We start from the raw sequence: 21,990 nt of genomic DNA, 5'->3' as shown, positions 1-21,990 counted from the left end.
ACAGCTCAACGGGGGTGCCTCCTGGTTTGCCTGGCTAAAGCGTTGCACAGTGGGCATAAATTTATAATTAACTGCTGGTAAATAAGCATGTTTTAGTTTTACATTAATTTCATATTTCCATTTTAATAAGTCCTCTGACTTGATGTTCTCGCAACGCTCTCTTGACTTTAAGCCCCGTTTTAACTGGTTATGAACAGTTTGGCTTTTTAGTCGACTTATCAAATTTCATTGCCTTGTAGTCTTATTATGGACTCTATAATAATCTCAGCGATGCTTAAAGTCTTGCAAATGTTTCCCAATAATCCTTTATGTGATGTTATACAAATTAATTTGTAGTAATGGTACATAATTCTATGTTTTCATGGTATCTTTAAAATTCCTTCACGTAGAAATCTTGAAAAATTTAGAACGCTCAGTTATAAACAGAGAGAGACAAAAATCTAGATTGAAAAGTAGATCGCAAATCTTTATTTTTAAGATTTTTTTTATTTACAAAAAAAAAATTTGGAAATAAGGTTTTTAGGCTTCCTGGCTCAATTTTTAGATTTTTCCATTCTTGGAAGAAGATTATAATCTTCTATTTTAGGATTGGGTTATAAGCATTTTAGTTTATTTCAATTTCTAATTTCCCTAAGCTGTCGTGAGATTTTTATTTTAAACTTACCAGTGTAGTTTCCTTGTGGTTTGATTCTTTGCAAAATGTGCTCAATAGATTGTTGGTATTTTTAATAATTCACTCATTTTGTTCCAACATTTGTTTGCATATTGCATTACTGTTTAACAAATTGCAATAGCATTTCTTATTGATAAGAATCGTTTCCAATTTTTGCAATCTAAAAATTATTAGCTTTTACAATCATAATGTATTTAGTATTGGAATTTGTACCTTTTCTCAAACATTATTGTTGATTGTTGTTATGATCTTTTATTAATACTTATCTTACACCTCACTTATTTTCCTTTCTAATTTTCTATCAATAGTTATTTCTTTTCTGATTATTTATTGATTTTTTTAAATGACTACGTAAAAATTTAATTGATCATCAAGAAATTCCCAATTGCCATTACAATAAGCCTGTGACCACTGTGCACGCTTAGAATCGAATCTAGCAGCTGCCTAGATGCGGATGCTTGGGGGGCTGCCGCTCGTTTGGGCTACCACTTTGTGTGTCTGGCGACGGTGGCTGCGGTTGCTGATGCTGATGCTGTGGCTGCTGCTGTTGCTGTTGCCGGTGCTGTTGCCGCTGCCATTGCCTTTGCCGCTGCCGGAGTCAGTCGTTGCGGCATTATTAATGATAAATGTGGCTTGCACTCATGATAAATACAGAGAATCGTTGAAAGGTATAAATCAATAATAGAGAAGTTTGTTTGCAGTTAGGCGCAGGATGGAGCCGTGATTTTGCAGGCAACCAAACACAGCCTGCAGACAATGAGTATGCCAAAACATAATTCAAGTTAAAGGCCTCTCTTTCTCTCTCTCTCTCTCTGTCTTTCGCTCACTCACTCTGTGTCTTGTGTGGAAGCTCATCTGATTAGGGCCTCCTGAGGATGGAGGTCGTTGAGGTTTGAGGCGGACATTGCCTCCGCCTGCTTTACCTTATTGATGGACTAATTAATCGAGAACGGAGACATTCGGATCCACTTGAAGAGAGACATAACTGCGTCAGCGTCAACTGTGATTATCAATAACAATTAGCCGACGCCTGCGACAAGCTGTGTCCATCTGGCGTCCAGTCGCTTGTCAAATTTATGTTGCCTCACCACTCTCCACTCTCTTCTCATTCCTCTGTTCGTTGTCAGCTTGCATTTGAATGCACGAGTTACGCATCCATCAAATGTCAATTGTTTGTCTTGGCGCTCCACCTTCTTGGCGTCAGGCTTTAGCTTGATGCCTCAGCAGCAGCCGCAGCCACAGAGAGTCAACCACAGCCAAACGTCTCGGCGCTGCGCTTTGCCATTTCTCATAAATCATTCCAAGGCTCTGGCCAAGCATTACGGCAGCTTCGACGACGTCTCTCGTGGCTGTCAGATGGCAACAGCAGATGCGACGCAGCGCAGCAGAGGCAGCAGAGACGAGGCGTGTCCCGAGTGCAATCGCTGCTTTGATGCCCATCCATGGCATTGAACTTGTCTAGCATTGAGTGTCAGCCGGTTTGTCCAACTCGTCGCAACTCGTCGTCTGTTTGTTATGGAAAGCATTTGAGATACGACCAGTGTGTGTTCTCTGTTCGCTTCGCAAAAGTGAAGAGGAAAATAGAAAAAAATGGTAATGGAAATGGCAAAGCTAAAGCACAACCCCTTAAGCAGTCGAAGAAAACATACGGCTTTCAAGATTAAATATATTAAATCTGGAAATATTGTCAAATATTTAAGTATTTGTTAAGGGATTTTCCATCTGCAATTCGTCAGAGTTGTCAGGGGATTTGTTAGGTAAAGTTAGGAGTTGAGGCAACTGATAAGTTTGAATCTTTAAGAAATGGATAATGGATGTTAAATTAAATAAAGTGGTAAAATATTGGTATTGATTTTAATATTATATATACGGAATTAGAATATAAATTTTCAGAAATATATTTGATTAGCAAATATTTACATATTTTTACAAATAAACGAATTACAAAAAATATATAGAATAGCAAAAAGCTTGAATGTGGAAAAATTAAGAAGTAAGAAATCTGCAGTCGAGAGTGCTCGACTTTAAGATACCCGTTACCCATGTTCAGTAAAAGTAAATTAGTACGGCATTAGTCTTAAAATATACCAATTCCGAAAGGCTATGATTATTTAAAACAACCTTAAATTTGCTCGTTTCATCTTATAGTCTCCGAAATTATAAGGACAGACGTACATATAGACAGAAAGACAGACGGATATGCGAATAAACCCTTTTAAATATACTTTATAGTGTCGGAGGTGCTTCCTTCCATTTTTTGGGTTGCGGGTGTAAAAATACTTGTCCCTGCAATTTCTTATATTTTTGATTCATTCAAATTCTTTTATCCATTGTAAATAAGATGATACTCGGGTGTAAACAGCAGGTGCATTAATTTCGCACGCTCCAAAAACGAATGACGCCACACCCAGTACAGTGTGGGTCCCATCTTCATTCCGAATTGCCAATGGACCACCAGAGTCGCCATGACATGGAGTACTTCGACTTGGCTTCAAGCAGATGAACGATGACGGAAATATACTAATAATGGGTACTAATTTGTTTTTACATTCTTCGTTTGAATACACAGTAACATTATAATACTGCAGGCGATTTGGTTGAGGACCTGTAAAACAAATTATATTTTGAAAATAAGTTACACTTAAAAAGAAAATATTACCATTATACGAAGTTGTACCCCAACCAGACACAACAGCACTTTCGTTCTCATAAAGTTGGTTTGCATCGGGTAACTTGGCAGGTTGAATATACTCGTCAAATAGCAAATCGGCTGGAAGTTTTATGAGAGCTATGTCATTGGGTTTATTATTGAGCTCATATTCTGGATGTACGAAAACATTTTTTGCTTTTACTATCAACTGTTGTTGTCCCACTTCCATTTTATTGGATCTGTCCACAGTTCCAAAGTTAATTTTTACAGCATCACTTTTTTAATAATTGAAAATGTTGATTAGATTAGATTATATATTTTATATCACATTTTACAATAACTTACAATTTGGTGGGTATGCAATGACCGGCTGTAAGAACAATTCGATTTGAAATGATCACACCACCACATGCAGTGAAAGGATGGGAGTCTTTCAGAATCATTAAATATACTTGATATGGAAACTGTTTAGGATCTGCATTGAAACCCTCTACAATGCGTTTCGAAGGAGTATCTTGGGCGCTGAGACTCCTTTGGTACAATAGAAATGTGATGATGATCAGCTGCCATATAATTTTACTCATTGTTGGTTAAGTTTTAAGGAACGACTGACGAATCCAAAGGTATGACCATTCTTATATATAGTAGAGCAACTAAGATTGTTTACATTTGTTTAACACTTTGCTTAATGTTATGTAAGCATTTTATTTGACGGGTAACAATTTTGTACAAATATGTAGTTTGAGTTATTTATAGTAATTTGAAATAGATTACACAACTTTTACAATTATACAAATACGTTTGTACATTCTTTTAATGGAAATATGAATATGAAGCAATTTTTGAAATCTGCGATATATTGTCGGGAAATATTCATTAGCATTCATGTTCATATTAAGTACTAACGTATTAGTACATATTAAATTTTTTCGATAAACGTAAAAAAAAATAACCTCAGTATTAAAAAAAGAATAAAAATGCTAAATTATTGTGTACTAAATATGGAGTACAATATATTTGATATTAAGCAAGAAGGCTACATTAGAGTTTGCTCGACTCCTTGATACCCGCTACCAATTTTGAATAAAAGGAAAACAGTGCAATATTATTCTTAAAATATTCAATTAAATATATACAGAAGGCTATTATTTAAACCCAACATAATATGCGGGTAACGATGACAAAATTATAGCTCATAGTCTCCGAGATATAGGACAGACGGAAATATTGTCCCGGAGATAGTACTTAACAATACAAGTAGTTGTTCATTATTTTCAAAATTTTTTATTCATTCATATTGTTTTATCCATTGTAAAAACGATGATACTCGGGTGTAAATAACAGGTGAATATTTTTCGCAATTCGTTATTCCAAATGATGTTAGACCCAGTAAAGTGTGGCTTCCATCATCATTCCGAATTGCCAATGGACCACCAGAGTCGCCAAAACATGGAGTACTTTGACTTGGCTTCAAGCAGATATATGATAACGGAAATACCCGATGTACTAATTTGTTTTTACATTCCTCGTTTGAAGACACAGTAACATTATAATACTGCAGGTGATTTGGTTGAGGACCTGTAAAACAAATTATATTTTTAAAAATAGGTTAGACTTAAAAATAGTATTACCATTGAACGAAGTTTGTCCCCAACCAGATACAACAGCACTTTCGTTCTCATAAAGTTCGTTTGCATCGGGTAACTTGGCAGGTTGAATATACTCGTCAAATAACAGATCGGCTGGAAGTTTTATGAGAGCTATGTCATTGAGATATGGATGGGCTTGATAATCTTGATGTACGACAATATTTGTTGATTTTACTATTAATCGTTGTTGCCCGACTTCCCTTTTATTGGATCTGTCCACAGTTCCAAAGTACATTTCGACAGCATCACTTTTTTGTAAAATATAAAATTTGATTATTTGGGCTATATATTGAGATAAAATTTCCACTTACAATTTTCTGCTTAAGCAATGACCAGCTGTAAGAACAATTCGATTTGATATTATCACACCACCACAACCGCTGTCAAGGTGGGAATCCACCAGATTTGTAAAATATACTTGATATGGAAACTGTTTAGGATCTGCATTGAAACCCTTTACGATGCGTTTGGAAGGAATTTCTTGGGCGCTGAGACTCCTTTGGTACAATAGAAATATGACGATGATCAGCTGCCATTTAAGTTGACTCATGGCGAAATGGTTGGTTAAAGGGCGACTGACAAATCTAAGGCACGACCATACTTATATATAGTAGAGTAACTGAGTTTGTTTTACACTTTGTTTAATGTTGTGTAAACTATTTGACGGGTAACAATTTTGTGAAGTTTGAGTTATTTATAGTATCCTAAAATAGATAAGGCCAAATATACAAATACCTTAGTAAGAACTTATTTTAATGGAAATATGAGTATGAAGTAATTCTTGAAGTTTGCAATATATTGTTTGGAAATACTCATTAGCATTCATGTAAAAATTAAGTAATAACGAGTCGGTGCATATTGAGATTGTTTAATAAACATTCAAGAACGTAAATAAAAATTAGTATACCTAAAAAATATTAAAATATACCAAGAACAACAACAATAGAAACAAGTAAGAATGCTAGAGTCGAGTGTGCTCGACTGTGGGATACCCGCTGCCCATTTTAAATAAAAGCAAAGAAAAATGCGGTATAAATTTCAAAAAATACCAAAAGAATATACTACAAAAATACTGCAAATATACCAAAGTATATATTTTGTATATCGATATAGTGCCACATTCAAAATATACCACAGACGACACAATACTATATACCAGATTGTCAGTGGTAAGTAGACGTTTTTGTCCATACAAAAGTATTTCTTTACTAACTTCGACAAATTTTATCTGATTGCAACCAAATTTACAGGAATCACAATTACTATAGTTGTTATATATGAATATAGCAAAATTCATGACTTTATCTTTAAAATTGCGCTTGTTATCCGATTTTTTTTGGAAGTCTTCATAGACAAACTCATCTAAACGTTTGTTGTCCATAAAGTTGTTCTCTAATTCAGTCTGTCAATACTCTCCAGATTTAAGTGCAGCTCTATAGATGCATCGCTTACTTTATTGATGCCTTAAATGTGTTAATCATTGAAAGAAAGGATTTAGCTTTGTTCATTTTATGTTGGCGATTTACAAACTCTGTTGTTAGCATAGAGTGCTCGTCTGCAATTTTCTTTAGTGGCTCACAGTAGCTGCCATGAGGACTATTAATAGACTACTCTCTAAACTCTGTCTGTGGTTGTGGCAGCGGCTTTTCCACTGTGTCTGTCGCTGTCTGTGTCTGTGTGTGTCTGCATGTGTGTGCGCCGGGTATTTATGTATTTATAAGCCCATTCGGTGCAGCTTAATGTGCTAGCATGGGGTCAACTGTGGTTTCGCTCGTTCGCTCGCAGGGCCAACTTTGCACATTAGACCAAATGAAACGGACGGTTCGCGTCCGCGTCCGCGTCCGCATTCGTGTCCTTTTCCGCATTGAATATTCCATGGCAGCCACCTGAAAGAGCTGGTAAACTTTGCATAGCAAAACAGGTGCACTCGAGAGCAGCTCCCCGCATTCCGCGCACTCAGCTATTGCCTCGTCTCCTTTGCCCCAGTGCTGTCCTTTGCCCTTGTGGCCAACTCCCATGACCCTCCTCTGTCGCTGTCCACTGTTCCACCTACGCGAATTCTGCCAGACACTCACAATCAGCTGAGTCACTCGCCCGGTAATTTCAACTCCGACTCTGCGACTATTCGCCTATGAGTGTGTGATTGTGTGTGTGTGCACAACACTCTCCACTTATTATACTACACTAGAGCGAGTGTTTTTGCTTATGCCAAAGCCTTGAATATGCTTATCAGCTAATGAACTGAACGCTTATCTAACAGTACTAAGAAACTTATGAATTAGTAAAACTACAGAACTGTTTTGAATGCTTTGGCACGTTTTCAAATATAGCTTAGGAAATATTTAGTACTTTAAAGTAGCAGTAAAGAGTATTACTATATTTGTTTACCTAGTTTTTTTTAATTATATAAAATTATTAAAAGAATTTTCATCAAAAAAGTACTCAAGTATTACAAGATTGAATCAAAAGATAGTAAAATAAATATATTTGGTATAGCGACAAACACTAGATCAAAATATACCAAAGAACACAAAACATACTAGATTGTCTACCAAAGCAACCAATAAAATTATTTCTTAAATAACTTGTACAATTAATTAATTTTTTTTTTCAACTTAAATTTGAGGAATCACAAAATAACAATCTAAGAATAATATACTATATTTTCAGGAAAAAATATATGAAAAATATAAAGCAATTTGATGGAGAACTAAATTAAACTATAAATCAATATGAAACCAAATATTAGTATTTATTTATTTGTTTATTAATTTACATAGTTTTATAAGGCTTCTTAGCTTTAAAGAAGAAAGAAGTTTAGACATCCTTACATTAAAAAGGCATGTATTCAATTTTGATTTTCTTTTTCCTAACACAAATAATTGCTTATATCTTATTATTGGATTTTTTAAATAAGTTATTGCATTATTTTTATTGTTTGTTTTAACTTAAATTTATTTTATTATTAACTTAAATTTCTTTGAACTTAAATTTGCTGCAACTATGTATTTTTTATAAGAGATAATATTTGCGTTATTTATACTTCATTAATCATATTTAAATATTTATTGCATATTAATTATTGAAAAGCAATTTTAATAATAAAATGAGAAAGCTTGACATAATATTTAAAACCATTTATTGTATTATAAGTTTAGTTATATAATTATATTTGATTAAATTCAAATTACGATATTTTCTTATTGTTAGATTTATAGATATTTTAAGCTTTGTATACAAAGTGGGATTAACATTTTATTATAATAACATTTTCAATTAAGTTGAATTGAGTTTTCAGCATTGCGTAAACGATCTGTTAATCATAAAAATATTATAAATTGTTTGCAACTTTCCAATTGTTTTTTGTTTCTTGTAGAAATTTAGAGTATTGCTGGTTCTATCATGTCTTTTATTTTTATATTTCATCTCGTTTGATAGTTTTCCATCTCTGTTGTTAAGCCAATGACCTTAAAGGATTTTAACATATATTTTCTGCTTATTGTTTTTCTTCAGTGATATTAATTTCAATTGTGGAGTTTGCTGTGATGTTGTTGCATTCAAAAGTTCGTGCAGCTCACTTTCTTTTGGCCCAAGAAATGCGCTCGCTGCGACGACCCACATAAATCATTCACAATTAGACGCGGCAGCAACCGCAGCAGCAACATCAGCAGCAACATCAGCAGCAGCAACATCAACATCAGCAGCAGCAACAGTCGCGGTCACGGCTCTAACACCTGACCGAGTTGCTGCCGTCCGTCACTCGTGGTTTGAACTCGACTCGACTCAACCGAAATTTCCACTCATCGGGAATTGAGTGTGTTTCAGAGTTCCCAAAACGTTCCACGCGTGGCAAAGATAAAATACGAACCTGGCTACGTTGCAACATGTTCGATGTTGCGAAGACCGTTTAATATCCGATGGATACAACAAATGTATCTGCAGTGAGTGGCAAGCGAGGCAGCGGCTCGAACTCGCAACTTGTTCTGTTCACTGTGAAGCGTCGAGGCGTGCGGTACTGAAAGCCGGACAATAATACACCGAAATATCCGACGACGACGTCTACGAATAAATATAACAACACACAATAATAATAATAACAACATTTTTTGTCTGCTAACCGGTTCGCGGAGTTCACAACAAACAACTAAATAACAACTTAAGAGAATTTTGTGGGCCTAAAGAAAAGTTAAAACGTAATCCTCGAAATTTCCTCGAAATTATTTTGTGATCTATGTGATCTCTCTCTCTCTCTTTTGAAGTGTTGTGAGTGAATCGGTGTCGGTGTTGCCAAAATATACCTAAAAAAGAAATAAGAGAAGAAAATTCACGTTAATTGAGCTGTAAGTGCTGATTTGTAATACAAATTTGCAACGCTTGCAAGTGAGTTGGAGTTGAAGCCGAGGCAAGGCGAGGCCGCATAAACAAATCTGGCTGCGCGTCTTGGTTCACTGATTTAATGCCACAAACAGATTGCAGATTGCTAGCTGTATTGCTGTAACCAACCAACACCGTCGTCATCTCCATCGTCTCCTGTTCTCCTCCTTTCTGCCCGCCTGCCGGCCTGCTTGCAACCTGCTTCCAAGCTTGTTGTAAGCTTGTTTCTGCGGAAGAGTCAGAGCGCCACAGAACACGAGGAGATCCGGCAACAAAAAACAACAACAACAACAACAACAAAACACAGAACCCAGCCAAATACGTGTATAAGAAACGACGACCAAACATTTTGCCATTGAGCAAAAGAATTTCTTTAAAACAACAACAACAACCACATCAAGAAGAAGCAAACAGCGCTCAGCAAAAGATTTACAACGCGAAGCCAAGCAAAAAGTGTAAAAAAAGAGCCAAGCAAAAAAAAAAAGTGAAGAGAAAAAAATTAGCGCATACTGCAAGTGCATCGGTGTGTGTGAGAGTGCACAGGTGTAAGTGTGTGTGTGTGAGTGTATATATGTAGGTGTGTGTGTGTAGAAAAAAAGTTGTTTAACTAACCAAACGAAAAAAGTTTGAAAAGTGTCAAGCAAAGCGGCGCGCGGCCAATAACCCAGCGACAACCAACTACCAACAACTACAGCAACAGCAACCACTTAGAACAGCAACAACAATTGCTGAGGCAGCTATAGCAACAACAACAATCATAGTGCATGCAATGGCGTCCCCCCTGAAACGGGCTAGCCTGCGGTTTAATTACCGTTATCCTTGCTTGCAACTTGCAACTGGCAGCAAACTAAACGGCACTCAAGTCTGGGATTACATTTGACGCCGCGTGTGAAAGCAAAAGGACAACAACAGTATTGGGAAGGAGACAATTCAAGGCAGTTGCCACATTCCAATTGGCCACAACAAGCGGCTAATTGGCAACAACTGCAACATCAACAACTGCAACAACAACAACAACAACTGCAGCAGGTGAGTTTTATAGACTTGATTTTGACTTGATTTTAAGCCGCAAGTTTTGCTGCCAAAGCCAGCTCATAAAAACCGTTGCAGACTTTGAATAGTTTTAGCTAGTAAATGAATCATAATGTTATTGGGCAAAAGATCGAGAAATTGTATTACAAGGAATTAGTTACGACATTGTAAGATTTTATTAGCCAACTTAGAAGTGAACGCTGTTTAATTTTCTGACATTCTTGTGGCTAATACTAAGGCGAATTACAGAAGTTTTTGGCTTAATAATAAAATGACTTCTAATTGAAAGAGCATTAAATACTAAGCGTTTTCCCGTCTTTAATCTATGAAAAACTTACTTATTAGTATCTTGCGTATTCTTCCTTAAAATTGTGAAGTTGTCAAAGACACTAATTTGTTGTTAGCCTCAAAGAGAAATACAAATATTGATGAGACTTTTATTTCAATTCGAATGAATGAAATTACCCACAATAAAGACAGTTTCTTATAAATAACTGAAATGATAACTCAATTGATTCTCAACACAAAACATACACTAAACTTAATATGCTTATAACAATTACTTAAATTTCGTACTGGCAAACAATTTCTTCTTCAATATTTCTTAACTAAAAAAATAGACAAACAAACAACTTAAACTTGTTTCTATGTTTCTAAATGGAATATTCTAAAATTTTTATTTTATTGAAAATTGAAAAAATTCGATTAAATTACTCCTTTAGTTGGCATATTTAAATTCAAAGCAAACAATACTTTTATAGAAAAAAAAAACAACACAATTAAAGTAGAAAATTTTTCAACTTCTTCGAAGTAAAATTGTGAAATAATATCAGAAAATTAGATTTATAATCATATCAATTTCTTATTAGCAAAGACTTGAACTTCTTATATTTTTTTCTTATTAGCATAAAAATTCTTCTATTTATAACCATTTAAATTTCCTATTAACAAATAAAACTTCAACTTCTTGGAAATTAAAAGTAGAATAAAATATTGTTAAAATTTGTTCTACTTTTTACTCAATCAATTGAAGAATTCCAGTCAAAACATTAAATTCTACTTTCTCTGCCAGCTCTAATAGACATACAAATATTCCCCAATGGAACTTTGTTTTTTCTCCCTCTTACTTAACTCAATCCTTCAAAAGTATTCGATTTGCTCTTTGTTCTTTTCTACGCATCATCTTGTTGTTGTTGAAGACATTGTTATGAAGTGACTGCTGGCTGATGATTCGTGCTTCGTGCTTTGATCAAATGCTCTGCAGGATGCCAACAACAGAATGAGAGATCAATCTGCTGTCAGCGAAAGAGTAAGTGAGATAGAGTGATAGATAGAGGGAGAGCGGGAGAGTTGCCCTTTGGTATAACTAGGCGCTAAGTTGCTTCAACATTTGCGTACCACAATTCGTTGCACGCTCCCATTATTGCTCATGGATCACGGATCGATGCAATGCATTTAGCGTAACATTTTCGATTATGCACAGCAATAAGCGAGGCACTCTGCCGCAGTTCTTGTGGCTTGTTAGAGAGCGACTCCAGCAACTCGATTCTCGATTCTTGTTGTTGTGGTTGTTGTGGCTTTGATCTTTTGTTCTAGGCTGAAGTTTTGGGCAGCTAAAGTCGGTACATGAAAGAGCGACCAGGGCTTGTGAGCTTCGAAAGCCAATTCCAGGGAAGTCTCTTCACTTCAAGAACCTATCGACTTGTTGTCCATATGTGCCACTTGGACACTGACAGTGCAACGCAACGCAATGCGATGCAACACGATGCGATGCGATGCTCCCAAAAGGGTAAACCAGACAACGAGGCTCTGTCTTGCTTTCTGTCTGTCTGTATCTCTCAATTCCATTAGACAGCAAATGCGGCGTTGAGTGAAAAGTGAATTTATGCCGCATGTGGCTGCAACAATTGATGCTGAAAAATGATGGCAATGACAAAGTGATTACTGCACTGCGTCGCCGTCTTAGAAAGCGGCAATCAAAGCTCAACTTGAACAATTTCAATTCTCGTTACACACATAGTTCTCAACTGCGTTCGAATCTCAATTGTGTTGTGTGATGTGTGTGTTGCTGCCACAGGGGCAGCAGCAGCTGAGAAAAGTGAAATGCGGCGCATCATTAATCATTTACTTTTTGTTTTTACAACGCAATAAACTCTGTGTATATATAAATATATCTATCTATCTTACACACTTATAAGTAGTTACCTACTTACTTGTCTAAATCGACTGACTCTCTATTCAGATGTGGCAAGTTCTGTTTTCGGTTTTCGGTTTCTGTTTTCTGAACGGCGCACGTTCTTGATTTGAATCTCTCGTTGGCTTCCCTCTCACAGAGTATTTGGCTTTTCGTAAATTGCTCGTCGTCATGCTTTTATGATTTGCTTGGTATTTTTCGTTGGTATTTTTTGTGTCTTCCTCTCTCGTCTCGTTTTTTTTTGTTTTTCGTGTTTTTTTTTTATTTTTTACATTTTACCGAATTCGATGCGCCCAACTTGATAAGCCCCAGCGAGCTGAGTTATTGTTATACCTGTGTGTGTGTGTGCTTGTATTAGTGTGTGTGTGCGTGTGTAGGTGTGTCCAAAAGCCCAGCCCCCGACCAACTCGAGCTGAGAGGCAGCTAAACTTTTTTGAGTACCTGCGCGATATCAAAATGTAAAATGTCTCGCATAACAAAGTTTTCGCCAACATTTTTCAACTGCAATATGCCAGTTATGAGATACCCTAGAACAATATGTTGCGGTGGAAGATAAACAGATTGATAAGTTGGATAATAAGTGGCAAAGTCAAAACAGTTATCAAACTGAAGGATTGTAGAATAATTATGTAATTATAAGAGCATTTTAACTTGGATTTGCAAGCACAGATTTCAGCCTTTCGCTTGTTATTTGTTTTTGCATTTCCGAACCTATCCTAACTTATCTTTTAAAGACGCATCTTAAACTTCTGGTAAGCTAATACCATTTTTTCATTTTAGATCTCAACTGCTAAATAATAGTAACTAAAATTTTGTTTTGAAAATGTATTTGTATGATATATTAATACTTTATTCGGATTTTACAAGTTTTAAAATGTTGGTAATTTTAATATGAGTAGAATTTTCAGCTCTTAAAACTTGTGCAGAAATTACCAATCTTAAGCCTTACATAATATTAAAATATACTAAATTTGACGTATAATTTTTATAGTTTGGTCTCATTGCAACTAGTAAAAATTCCCTTTTTTATCTTAGACAATTTGTCTACTATACTTTGTCTATTAATTACTGCTGTTATTTAAAAAATCTTGACTTCAAAAAGTGATTTACGTTTTTAGTTTAATTATTTGTCATTTCACATTTATTTGCTGTCTACGATAACTCTGTTCACATTGTTTATCCATGTAGCAGTTGCTTTATTTAGTTAATAGTTAATGAGCATTTGATTCAGCTTTAAGCAAACTTTTGCTCAAGTATCATTCTTAGCCCAACTTCCTTTATACTCCGATGTCTGTCTCTATTTTCTCTGCTGCTGCTTTAGCATTGAGCTTTGTTCTTCCCTTTGCCCATTTTATTCACAAGGGTATTAAAATCAACCTGTACACAAAGTTGCAGACAACATTGCAGGCATCACAGGCTGCACATCAAAAAAATGTTTTATATTAGTTACATCAAATTGAAGAGCATCTCAACTTCGCTTTCTTCTCCCCTTCTTCCGGTTTCTTTACCACGTCCCCCTTTTCGACAAGTTTGGCGTTACCCGCAACAAAAATACAATAATTTCACTTGGTGTACAGTTTATTATATAATTTTTGTCCCTTTTTTGACTTTTATCTTACGTTTATTATGCCCCATGGAATTTGTGGATTTTCAGGGGCTGCTCTGCTAGCACAAGATGGGGGGAGGGGGAGTTTGCCGTTGAAGGAGGTCAATGGCTCTTGCCACCAAGTAGCAACAGTAAGCAGCAGCAGCAATGTGGCAAGACAACGCCTAGAGTTGTAATAACTTTGGCCCGAAAACTTTGCTTGTACATTTTGTTATAGCCCCGCTCGACCAGCAAAAAGCGATGCGTCCCCTCTCCTCCCTTTGTCCCCTTAAGACACCCCCCCATTTCCCACTCTTTTCTCGTTGCTTCTTGTGGCAAAGTGCTAAAATACTTTGACGCATTCTTGCACTTCTTCTGCTGGAGCAGCTGTCCAAATGCCAAAGCTGCGAATTCACCTACCAAGCAGAGCCACCCACACAAACAAACAAATACACACGCATACAAACACACACACACACACACACATAGAAGCACAGACACACACACACACTACCCTTGGCCAACCCTCGCAACGAGCTAAAAACAAGAGACGATAGAGAGAGAGAGGTAGAAAGAGGAAAGAAGCGCAAAAAAAACGTTGACTTGTAATAATCATAATCGTAAATTTGCAAAAAGCTGGCCGAGAGCTGCGCGTCCTTTGCTCAGCAAGGTCCTTTGGGGCCATTTAGCATTTTGCACTGAGCATTTGGAGATGAAGATGAAGATGCCACAGTCAGAGTCGAACTCAAAGTCGAAGTTAAAGCGTAGGCGTGGGTGTGGTCTATCGTGGGCGTCTTTTTTGGTTGTTTTGTAGGCGTTGTCATCATTATTTGGACGCCTCCTTTGGATTTGGCTTCGGCTTTGGCTTTTAGGCATTGTGGCTGAGAGCCTAAGACAAGTGCCGAGCGCTTAGTGGGCGCAACACACGCCCCCTTTGGCTGATCATAATGTTGGAAATGCCATTTAAAATCCTCTACATCATCGGCTCTTTCACAAAAGTTTCTCAAAGTTCAGCGACATAAATGTGACTTGGCTTTTGGGGTCTAGAGTTTTAGATTTGAACTGTCTTTTTCTGTTCTTTTAAATTTAAGTGGCTTCTAGTATAGGATGAATTCTTACCTGAATTTTACCTGAATAATTTAATATTTATAAAGTCTGATAAGGTTCAATTTCTTCTATAGTTCTTAGCACAACTTTAACTGCTTTATTTTTATGCTTATTTTTGAAATCAAATATATTTTTAATCTAATTTGGTATTTTAAAAATATGTTGATGTTAATCGAACGTCTGGATTCTAAACTGACCGAACTGTCGTTATTTTTAATTTAAATGGCTACATTCTTTTTAATTAATAATAGTTTAACTATTTAATATAATTTAAAATAACACTACATTTTCTTGAAGGCGCTGATTGCAAAGACCTTCAGATTAAATGGATCATATAAATGCAGCACTACTTTATTTAGTCTATTTATTTAAATGTTTTATATGTCTCATTTAATATTTATCTGAGTTGCATTTATACTTTAATGCTTTAAGTGAATTCTAAATTAATGTTTCTAAATGAAAGTTAGTTAATGGTTAGCATTTTGTAACCCTTGACAGATTATCTTTTAAATATCTTTGTTAAATTCTTATATAATGCTTGGCATAACTTTACCTGCTATAAGTAAATTTCTTTCTTGAAGCACTTGTTCTTCTTCTTTTATAATTCGAAGCTTATCTTTTAAAAGCCTTACAACATCATTAATGCTCAGCGTTATCATAGCTGATTTCTTAGTCCAGATTTAAAGAGTTGATCTTTTAAAATTGCTTGTTCAAGCTCTTCCATAATTCCAACTTGAACTTTACCTGTAATTCGTGTTATCTTTAAATTTAATGTCTTTCACTTGCCGTTTTTTATGCTGTTCGTTTGTCTTGCTGCTGCTTCGACTTAGACGGGGACCACGCCTAAGAAGGCATTTAAAAAGTTTACTAAACTTCATTTGGAAGTTTTATTGCCAGCGCAAGAAAAATAAGGACAAGCTGCCGCTTCGCATTTTTGCGTTGAAATTTGCTCTATTAAAATTCCAAGGCGGCGTTATGGCATCTTTCTCTCTCTCTCTCTCTCTCCTCGCAATCGCAATGCTTGCCACAGCAGCAGCAGCAGCAGATGCCACAATCAACGCGCAAAAGGAGAAGAAGAAGCAGTAGCAAAAGGAGAGTAAGCAGCCATCATGCAGGTTGCACAAGTTTATCATCCTTTTTGTTCCGCATGGCCTTATCCTGGAAGGCTTAACAGTTTTGTTCACTGCACAGCTGCAGCACAGCATCAGAGAGAAAAAGAGAGGGAGACGGGTCCTTTGCTTGTCTCAGCATAAGCCTTAGTTATGTACGGAGAGGGGGGAAGTGCTGTGGATTGGGTTGGGACTGGCATTTATCTTGTGATAATAGTTAGTTGTGCATTGTCAACAGTGGCGTCCGCTAAATGGGGCTAAGCAATTGAGAAGAGCTTTTCCTTTAGCTGTAAGTAAAACCAATTTTGTTGCTGGTAATTTGAAAGACATTTTACAAAGCTTTTGCAGAGGGTTTGTTAGAATTCTTAAGTTAAAAAAGAAAAAAATTAGTTGGTATTAGTTGTAGGAAAGCTTTTGCAGAAAGTTTGTGTATTTTGTATTAATCTTAACTCATTAAATACCATAAAAAATAATAACTTCTTCCTCTAAAAGAAAATAAATCAAAATAATTTGGTATTAATCATAATATTTTTTAGAATTTGAAGCTGAATTTATTTATTTATATAATTTACAATTTATATATAATTAATATAAAATTTAATAATATAAATACAACTTTTTTTACGCTAATCAATTTTTCTTTTCTTGCTTGTTGAAATAATACAAATTTTTCTGTCAATTATGAGAAGGAAAATACAAAATATTTAGTTATGAAAGTTTACCTTGCTTTAAGACTATTACTACAATGTGCATTTTCTTTATTGAAGTGTCACATTATTTATGAAGTTTTTTAAATGATTAATTCTTAAGAAAAAAATACATATTACAGTAATTCCTTACTCTATTTTTCTTGAAACTAATCTGCTTAAATCTGCAATAATTTAAAACACGATCTTATATGGGTTAAATTATATAAATAAATAATTAACTTTTCTACACATAACAATCTTTAATACTTTCTTAAATTCCCTTCAAATTGTGTAAGTATTGTGATTAATACCAAATAATCATCATTATGAATTACTATTATATAGCTGTTATATATTTTCTCTCTGAATTGTTAATATAACGATCCCTTTCCAACTACGCCTTTGCAGCATAATGCAGTGTGCTCAGTTGAGGCACCAGTTTTTTCTACTTGCTGGCAAATAGAATGTGCAATCCTACATTGTAGTTTGCAGGCCCTCCCTCTTCACTCTGTTGCCACCTTCATGCACCATTCTTTTTGCAACATAAAGGTTCCTTAGAACCTATTCGCCTGCTGTTTCAACGAAAATGTTTATCCATATCAACTGTAAGCAGAGAGCGAAGAAGAACAACAATAACAGCAACTGCAATAGATCTGTTTTAAGTACAAATAGTGTCAACCCACAATTCACCAACTCCTTTGGCTCCTTTTTCCTTTTTGGTCCCCAGGTCCTGCTGCCACACTTGGCAAATACTTTTGTGGTTACTGTGCGCAAGGGGAAAGGGAAGGCGTCACGCAGTTGGGCGTGGCGTAGCCAAAAGTTTTTTAGTTTTTCCTCCAGACAAAAGCGTTATTTTATTGAATTTTCTTTTCTTTATCGTTTTTTTCTTGCATTGAACGCTTAGTTGTTGTTGTTGCTGCCAAAATTGTTGCCACAAAGTTTTCCATTTCATTTTCATTTTCCATTCTTGTCCATTTGCCTCGTGTTGCATGCCCCCGCTGCTGTTTCTGCTTTCGTCTTTTTCACACTGCTCTCATTTACTTTGTTGTTGCTGCCAGTGGCAAGTTTTTAAGAACTTGCTAGTTTTTGTCGGTTTTGCGTAGATTTTCTTTTCCCTCTCCCAGTTCTCACACTCCTGCCTCATCTCCTCTATCTCTCTGTATCTCTTTTAACTCCTTTAGCATTCTTTTTGTTGCATTAGGTGGCCGTTGAGGCGTAAAGTTCAATGGCGGGTTAAATGGACTTAATACGGCAACTTTTTAGAACTTTTCTTTTCTTTTCATTTCTTTTTTTTTAGTTTTTTTTTTACCATTGTTGCCGGTGCTAAACTTCTAGCGTTGATCGTTCCACTCGTTTTTCGTCCTTTTTTTCAGCTGTCTCTTTTTCCTGTTCCCCTTCAATGCTGCAACAAAGTGAAAGTTTTTTTGTTCAACAGCTTAAAAGGAGATTGGCATTTTTTTTCATCGCTTTTTTTTTTTTTTTTTGAACAGTTGAAAGGATAACAGGTTGAAATGTTAGCCACGTGTTGTGTTGTGTGTGTGTTTTGTGTGTGTGTGTTTGGAGGAGCTAAAAGTTTCGAATTGCCAAGCAAAGTTCTGTTCGAGATTTCGCCCAAAAACTATTTTGCAAGGAAAACCATAAAATGTGAAGTGTGTGTAAATATTTCTATTGTTGTTGTTTCTAAAACACAATCAGCAAAGTTTTCTAATGCTGCACCAAAAGCTTTGCTTCAACTTCCTTAAAAATGGTAAAAGTTTTTTACAATGATTAAATTTTGAATGTATTTTGGCAGTCAATAAAGAATATTGTTAATTAAAAAATATTATTAATGTGTTCTTTCTTGATTACTTTATCTTTTAAAAATGAAAACAAATAAACAAATTATTAATTGAAAATGTTTAATTAATTTCTTTCCAATTGTTAATTTTATGAACTATAATTTTAAAAGATATATGTATTTAATATCTGAAAGAAATTAACTGCAATTTAATGATCTTATGGAAATGTTGTCACTTTTTTTTATTATTTCTTTTCTTATAAAAACAAGCTAAGAAAAATTGTTAAACTTTGCTGTCATTTAATATCTCACTTTAATTATATATAATTATTAATCTCTATTGTTTCTCGTATCTTGAATTATTTCTGCAGTAGTTTCCCCATTTTGTTAACAATCTGTTGGTGAAACTTTCCACCTTTCGCTGTCAGTTAATATCTCGTTCCCACTCTTTCAAGAATGTTTTCCGACTTCATTTTTACCTTTTTCAAAGTTTTTTCGTTTTTGTTTTTGTTGTCGTTGTGCTGAAGGAATTTCTAATAACAGGTATAATTTCCCGCTTCACTGCACATTTTATTTATACTTAAACAAAAAATGAAGAATTCGAAGCATTTTTTGTTGTCAATTTTTCAGTTGTTCTCGTTGATGTTGTTGTTGTTGTTGTTGTCTGTCAGCTAACAGCAAATTTTCTACCTTAACAAATTTTGCAAGTCATTCAGTAAACAACAACGACAAAAAAAAGGTGGGAGAATAAAAATGAAAAAGAGTGCAAAACGTTGAGCGCGTGTCAAAAAATTAGTTTCCCTCACGAGGCAACGACGACCCTTCAAACGTGTTCCGCTCCCGCTCCCCTCGCTTCCTTTTTACTCCCCCCCACTCAGTGTGAAAGAAATTTGTAGCGAGTTATGCAAAAAAGCCCAGCAAAAAAAAAGCAGAAGGAGAAAAACGAAAAAGAAACCATCAAAAACGAAAAGAAAAGAGGGCAGCAGCCAAAAAAAAAACTGGAGTGAAGCCCGTGTCAAGTTTTTATGCCGTTGCCCAAAGGACATGGCAATATTTTCCTCTAACTGAGGCAGGTTTAAGGATGGAGGGAGGCCAGTTTAGGGGGGCTGGGGGAAGGGGCGTGTGATGATGGCGAGGCGACAAGTTGTTAAGTAAGCAACAGCGACAACTCAAATAAAAAGGCCGACGAGCCAAAAATGGGGGAGGCAAAGTGCAGAAGGAGGACATGGAATACAGGCGCCAAAAAATATTTTCGGATAGTTTGTGGAGCGTAAAAGGTTTCACTGTGTGTGTGTGTATGAGAAAAAAGGGGGGGACAGACCGAGAGTGTGATTGCGATGGGAAGGTGTGAAAAAGGTACAGCAAATGCCGGACAAAAGACCAAAACTTATTTGCAGCTCTTTTCCGCTGAGATTTTTCTATGTTCGCCTCTGCTGCTTTTTGTTTTATGACAATGCAAACAAACAGAGCTTGGAAGTGAGAAAAGCCAAAGCGACGATTCACTTGGAGAATCGCCAGAAGAAGCCGAAGAAGAAGAAGACGAACACATAGTCAGCACTCTGCGGAATGTCTTTGTATATATATGCATATTAAAATTTGCTTATACCAAAAGAAGCTGCACAGAGTGAGAGAGAGAGAGAGCGGGAAGGGGACTGAAATCGTAGTCTGAGTGTGTCTACCTGCAGTTTGTCTTAGGCGGCTTTTGTTTGGTTTCCGCTTCACACTTCACTTGAGCAATGGGGTCGAAGGCAGGAGCAAGGGACGCCAGGGAGAGCCAGAAGAGTTGCTGTTGTTGCTGCTGCTGCGGTTTATGTGACATGCGGGCGAGGGGCACAATTTTTGCTTGGCAGGTGAGTGGCAGCGCAAAACCGGGCGTGGCAAGCACAGAAGTCATACAACAACGCAGCAACAAAAGCAGAGACAACAAGAAGTAAGAAAGCTACTATCGAGTGTGATCGACTGTGATATACCCGCTAACCAATTTCAATAAAAGTAAAACAGTACGGTGTTTTATTAAAAATATACCAAATTAAAATACCGAAAATATACTAAAAATATACCGTAGGTTGCATTTGTTATATCTATATACCATGGCATTCTAAATATACCACCGAGTACAAAATATACTATAACGTGAAAAATATACCATAAAGTTCAAAATATACCAGTTAGCTAATAAGATCGCATATATATACATACATATATTTTCTGTAGCTCCAAAGTTATAGCACACTTCTATTGTATAGATAGCGGGTGAAAAATCATTAAGATAACAAGGCAATATACTGACAAGAGTACAAAATATACCATAACGTTAAAAATATACTACAGTTCCAAATATTCCACATTGTCAACCAATTCACAAACATATACAAGTTGATAAAACCCTTCTATCCTATGGTTATCGGGTACAAAAACATCAAGACAACAACAACCGAGAGACAACAACAACAACTGCCAACTTGTCATACAAAACGACTGTGCGACAATCAATGGAATTTATATGTGGCAGCAACAGCCACAGCATTGAGCAAGCGAAACGAAACGAAACTGAACCCGAATCCAAACCCAACAGCAAAACTCCTGCTCCTGCCGCATTTCTCTCCTGTTCGCTCTCTGCGTGTGTACTTAAACATTTTTAACGCCATTTGATGCCTTTTCACACATCACGAGGAAGCGAAAAACAAACAGCCAAACTCAAGAAACACTTAGTCAGTTCGACTCCTCCCATTTCCTCTCAGCTCGCTGCCACTTGTCTTTTGTCCATGTGTGTGCGTATGTGTGTGCTTATCCTTGAGTTCATTCCATCACACATACACATTCACACGCTCACGCACAGAGACAAACATTTGATCCTGGCAGCAAGTCGCTTAATGCTTTCTGTGGTTTTGTGTTTACACTAAACGGCATAGCTAAACCAAGAACCAAAACCCCAAACCCAAAGCCAACAAACCAAGACAAACCCTTCTCTCCTTCCTTACGCCCTACTCCTTGCCTTGTCTTGTGCGTTGACTGTATTGAATTTCACGCATCATTTGCCAAAGGCTGCTTTTTGAGGGGTTTTTGGCCTCGGACATGCGTGGGTGCAACTTTTGCAACTTTGCGACTTTTGCGGCTTGTGCTTGTTTCAAATTAAAACAAATAGAAACAC

At 36.2% G+C, this 21,990-nt stretch overlaps 3 protein-coding genes across 3 annotated transcripts in view; 1 reads left to right on the top strand and 2 right to left on the bottom strand.

Moving 5' to 3' along the window:
- Positions 1 to 2,941: 2,941 nt before the first annotated feature.
- On the bottom strand, positions 2,942 to 3,927 carry LOC133843682 (chymotrypsin-like elastase family member 3B). Its single transcript, XM_062277329.1, has 3 exons — positions 3,669 to 3,927; positions 3,333 to 3,598; positions 2,942 to 3,278 (listed from the first exon to the last, which is right to left on the bottom strand). The coding sequence occupies exons 1-3, from the start codon at positions 3,905 to 3,907 to the stop codon at positions 2,983 to 2,985; spliced, it is 801 nt and encodes a 266-aa protein (XP_062133313.1). The 5' UTR covers positions 3,908 to 3,927; the 3' UTR covers positions 2,942 to 2,982.
- Positions 3,928 to 4,308: 381 nt separating this feature from the next.
- Positions 4,309 to 5,553, bottom strand: LOC133843683 (chymotrypsin-2-like). The gene is made up of 3 exons (XM_062277330.1): positions 5,284 to 5,553; positions 4,955 to 5,220; positions 4,309 to 4,901 (listed from the first exon to the last, which is right to left on the bottom strand). The coding sequence occupies exons 1-3, from the start codon at positions 5,520 to 5,522 to the stop codon at positions 4,612 to 4,614; spliced, it is 795 nt and encodes a 264-aa protein (XP_062133314.1). The 5' UTR covers positions 5,523 to 5,553; the 3' UTR covers positions 4,309 to 4,611.
- Positions 5,554 to 8,556: 3,003 nt separating this feature from the next.
- Positions 8,557 to 21,990, top strand: part of LOC133843299 (dual specificity tyrosine-phosphorylation-regulated kinase 1A) — a 34,694-nt gene continuing 21,260 nt past the window's right edge. Inside the window, exon 1 of the mRNA XM_062276803.1 lies at positions 8,557 to 10,375. The gene's annotated coding sequence lies outside the window, so the exon portion shown is untranslated. The remainder of the gene's footprint in view (positions 10,376 to 21,990) is intronic.

This window comes from Drosophila sulfurigaster, chromosome 3, assembly GCF_023558435.1.
Source record: "Drosophila sulfurigaster albostrigata strain 15112-1811.04 chromosome 3, ASM2355843v2, whole genome shotgun sequence".
Lineage (NCBI taxonomy): Eukaryota > Metazoa > Arthropoda > Insecta > Diptera > Drosophilidae > Drosophila > Drosophila sulfurigaster.
The sequence above is the reverse complement of the archived record's forward strand: the minus strand, read 5'-3'. Positions and strand labels throughout refer to the sequence as shown.

Excerpts from the sequence above, each read along its gene's own strand:
- LOC133843682 (XM_062277329.1), bottom strand. The coding sequence starts at position 3,907 with ATGAGTAAAATTATATGGCAGCTGATCATCATCACATTTCTATTGTAC. Across the intron at positions 3,599-3,668 it reads CATTGCATACCCACCAAATT|TGATGCTGTAAAAATTAACT; the intron begins GTAAGTTATTGT and ends TTATTAAAAAAG. Across the intron at positions 3,279-3,332 it reads GGGTACAACTTCGTATAATG|GTCCTCAACCAAATCGCCTG; the intron begins GTAATATTTTCT and ends TTTGTTTTACAG.
- LOC133843683 (XM_062277330.1), bottom strand. The coding sequence starts at position 5,522 with ATGAGTCAACTTAAATGGCAGCTGATCATCGTCATATTTCTATTGTAC. Across the intron at positions 5,221-5,283 it reads CATTGCTTAAGCAGAAAATT|TGATGCTGTCGAAATGTACT; the intron begins GTAAGTGGAAAT and ends TTTACAAAAAAG. Across the intron at positions 4,902-4,954 it reads GGGACAAACTTCGTTCAATG|GTCCTCAACCAAATCACCTG; the intron begins GTAATACTATTT and ends TTTGTTTTACAG.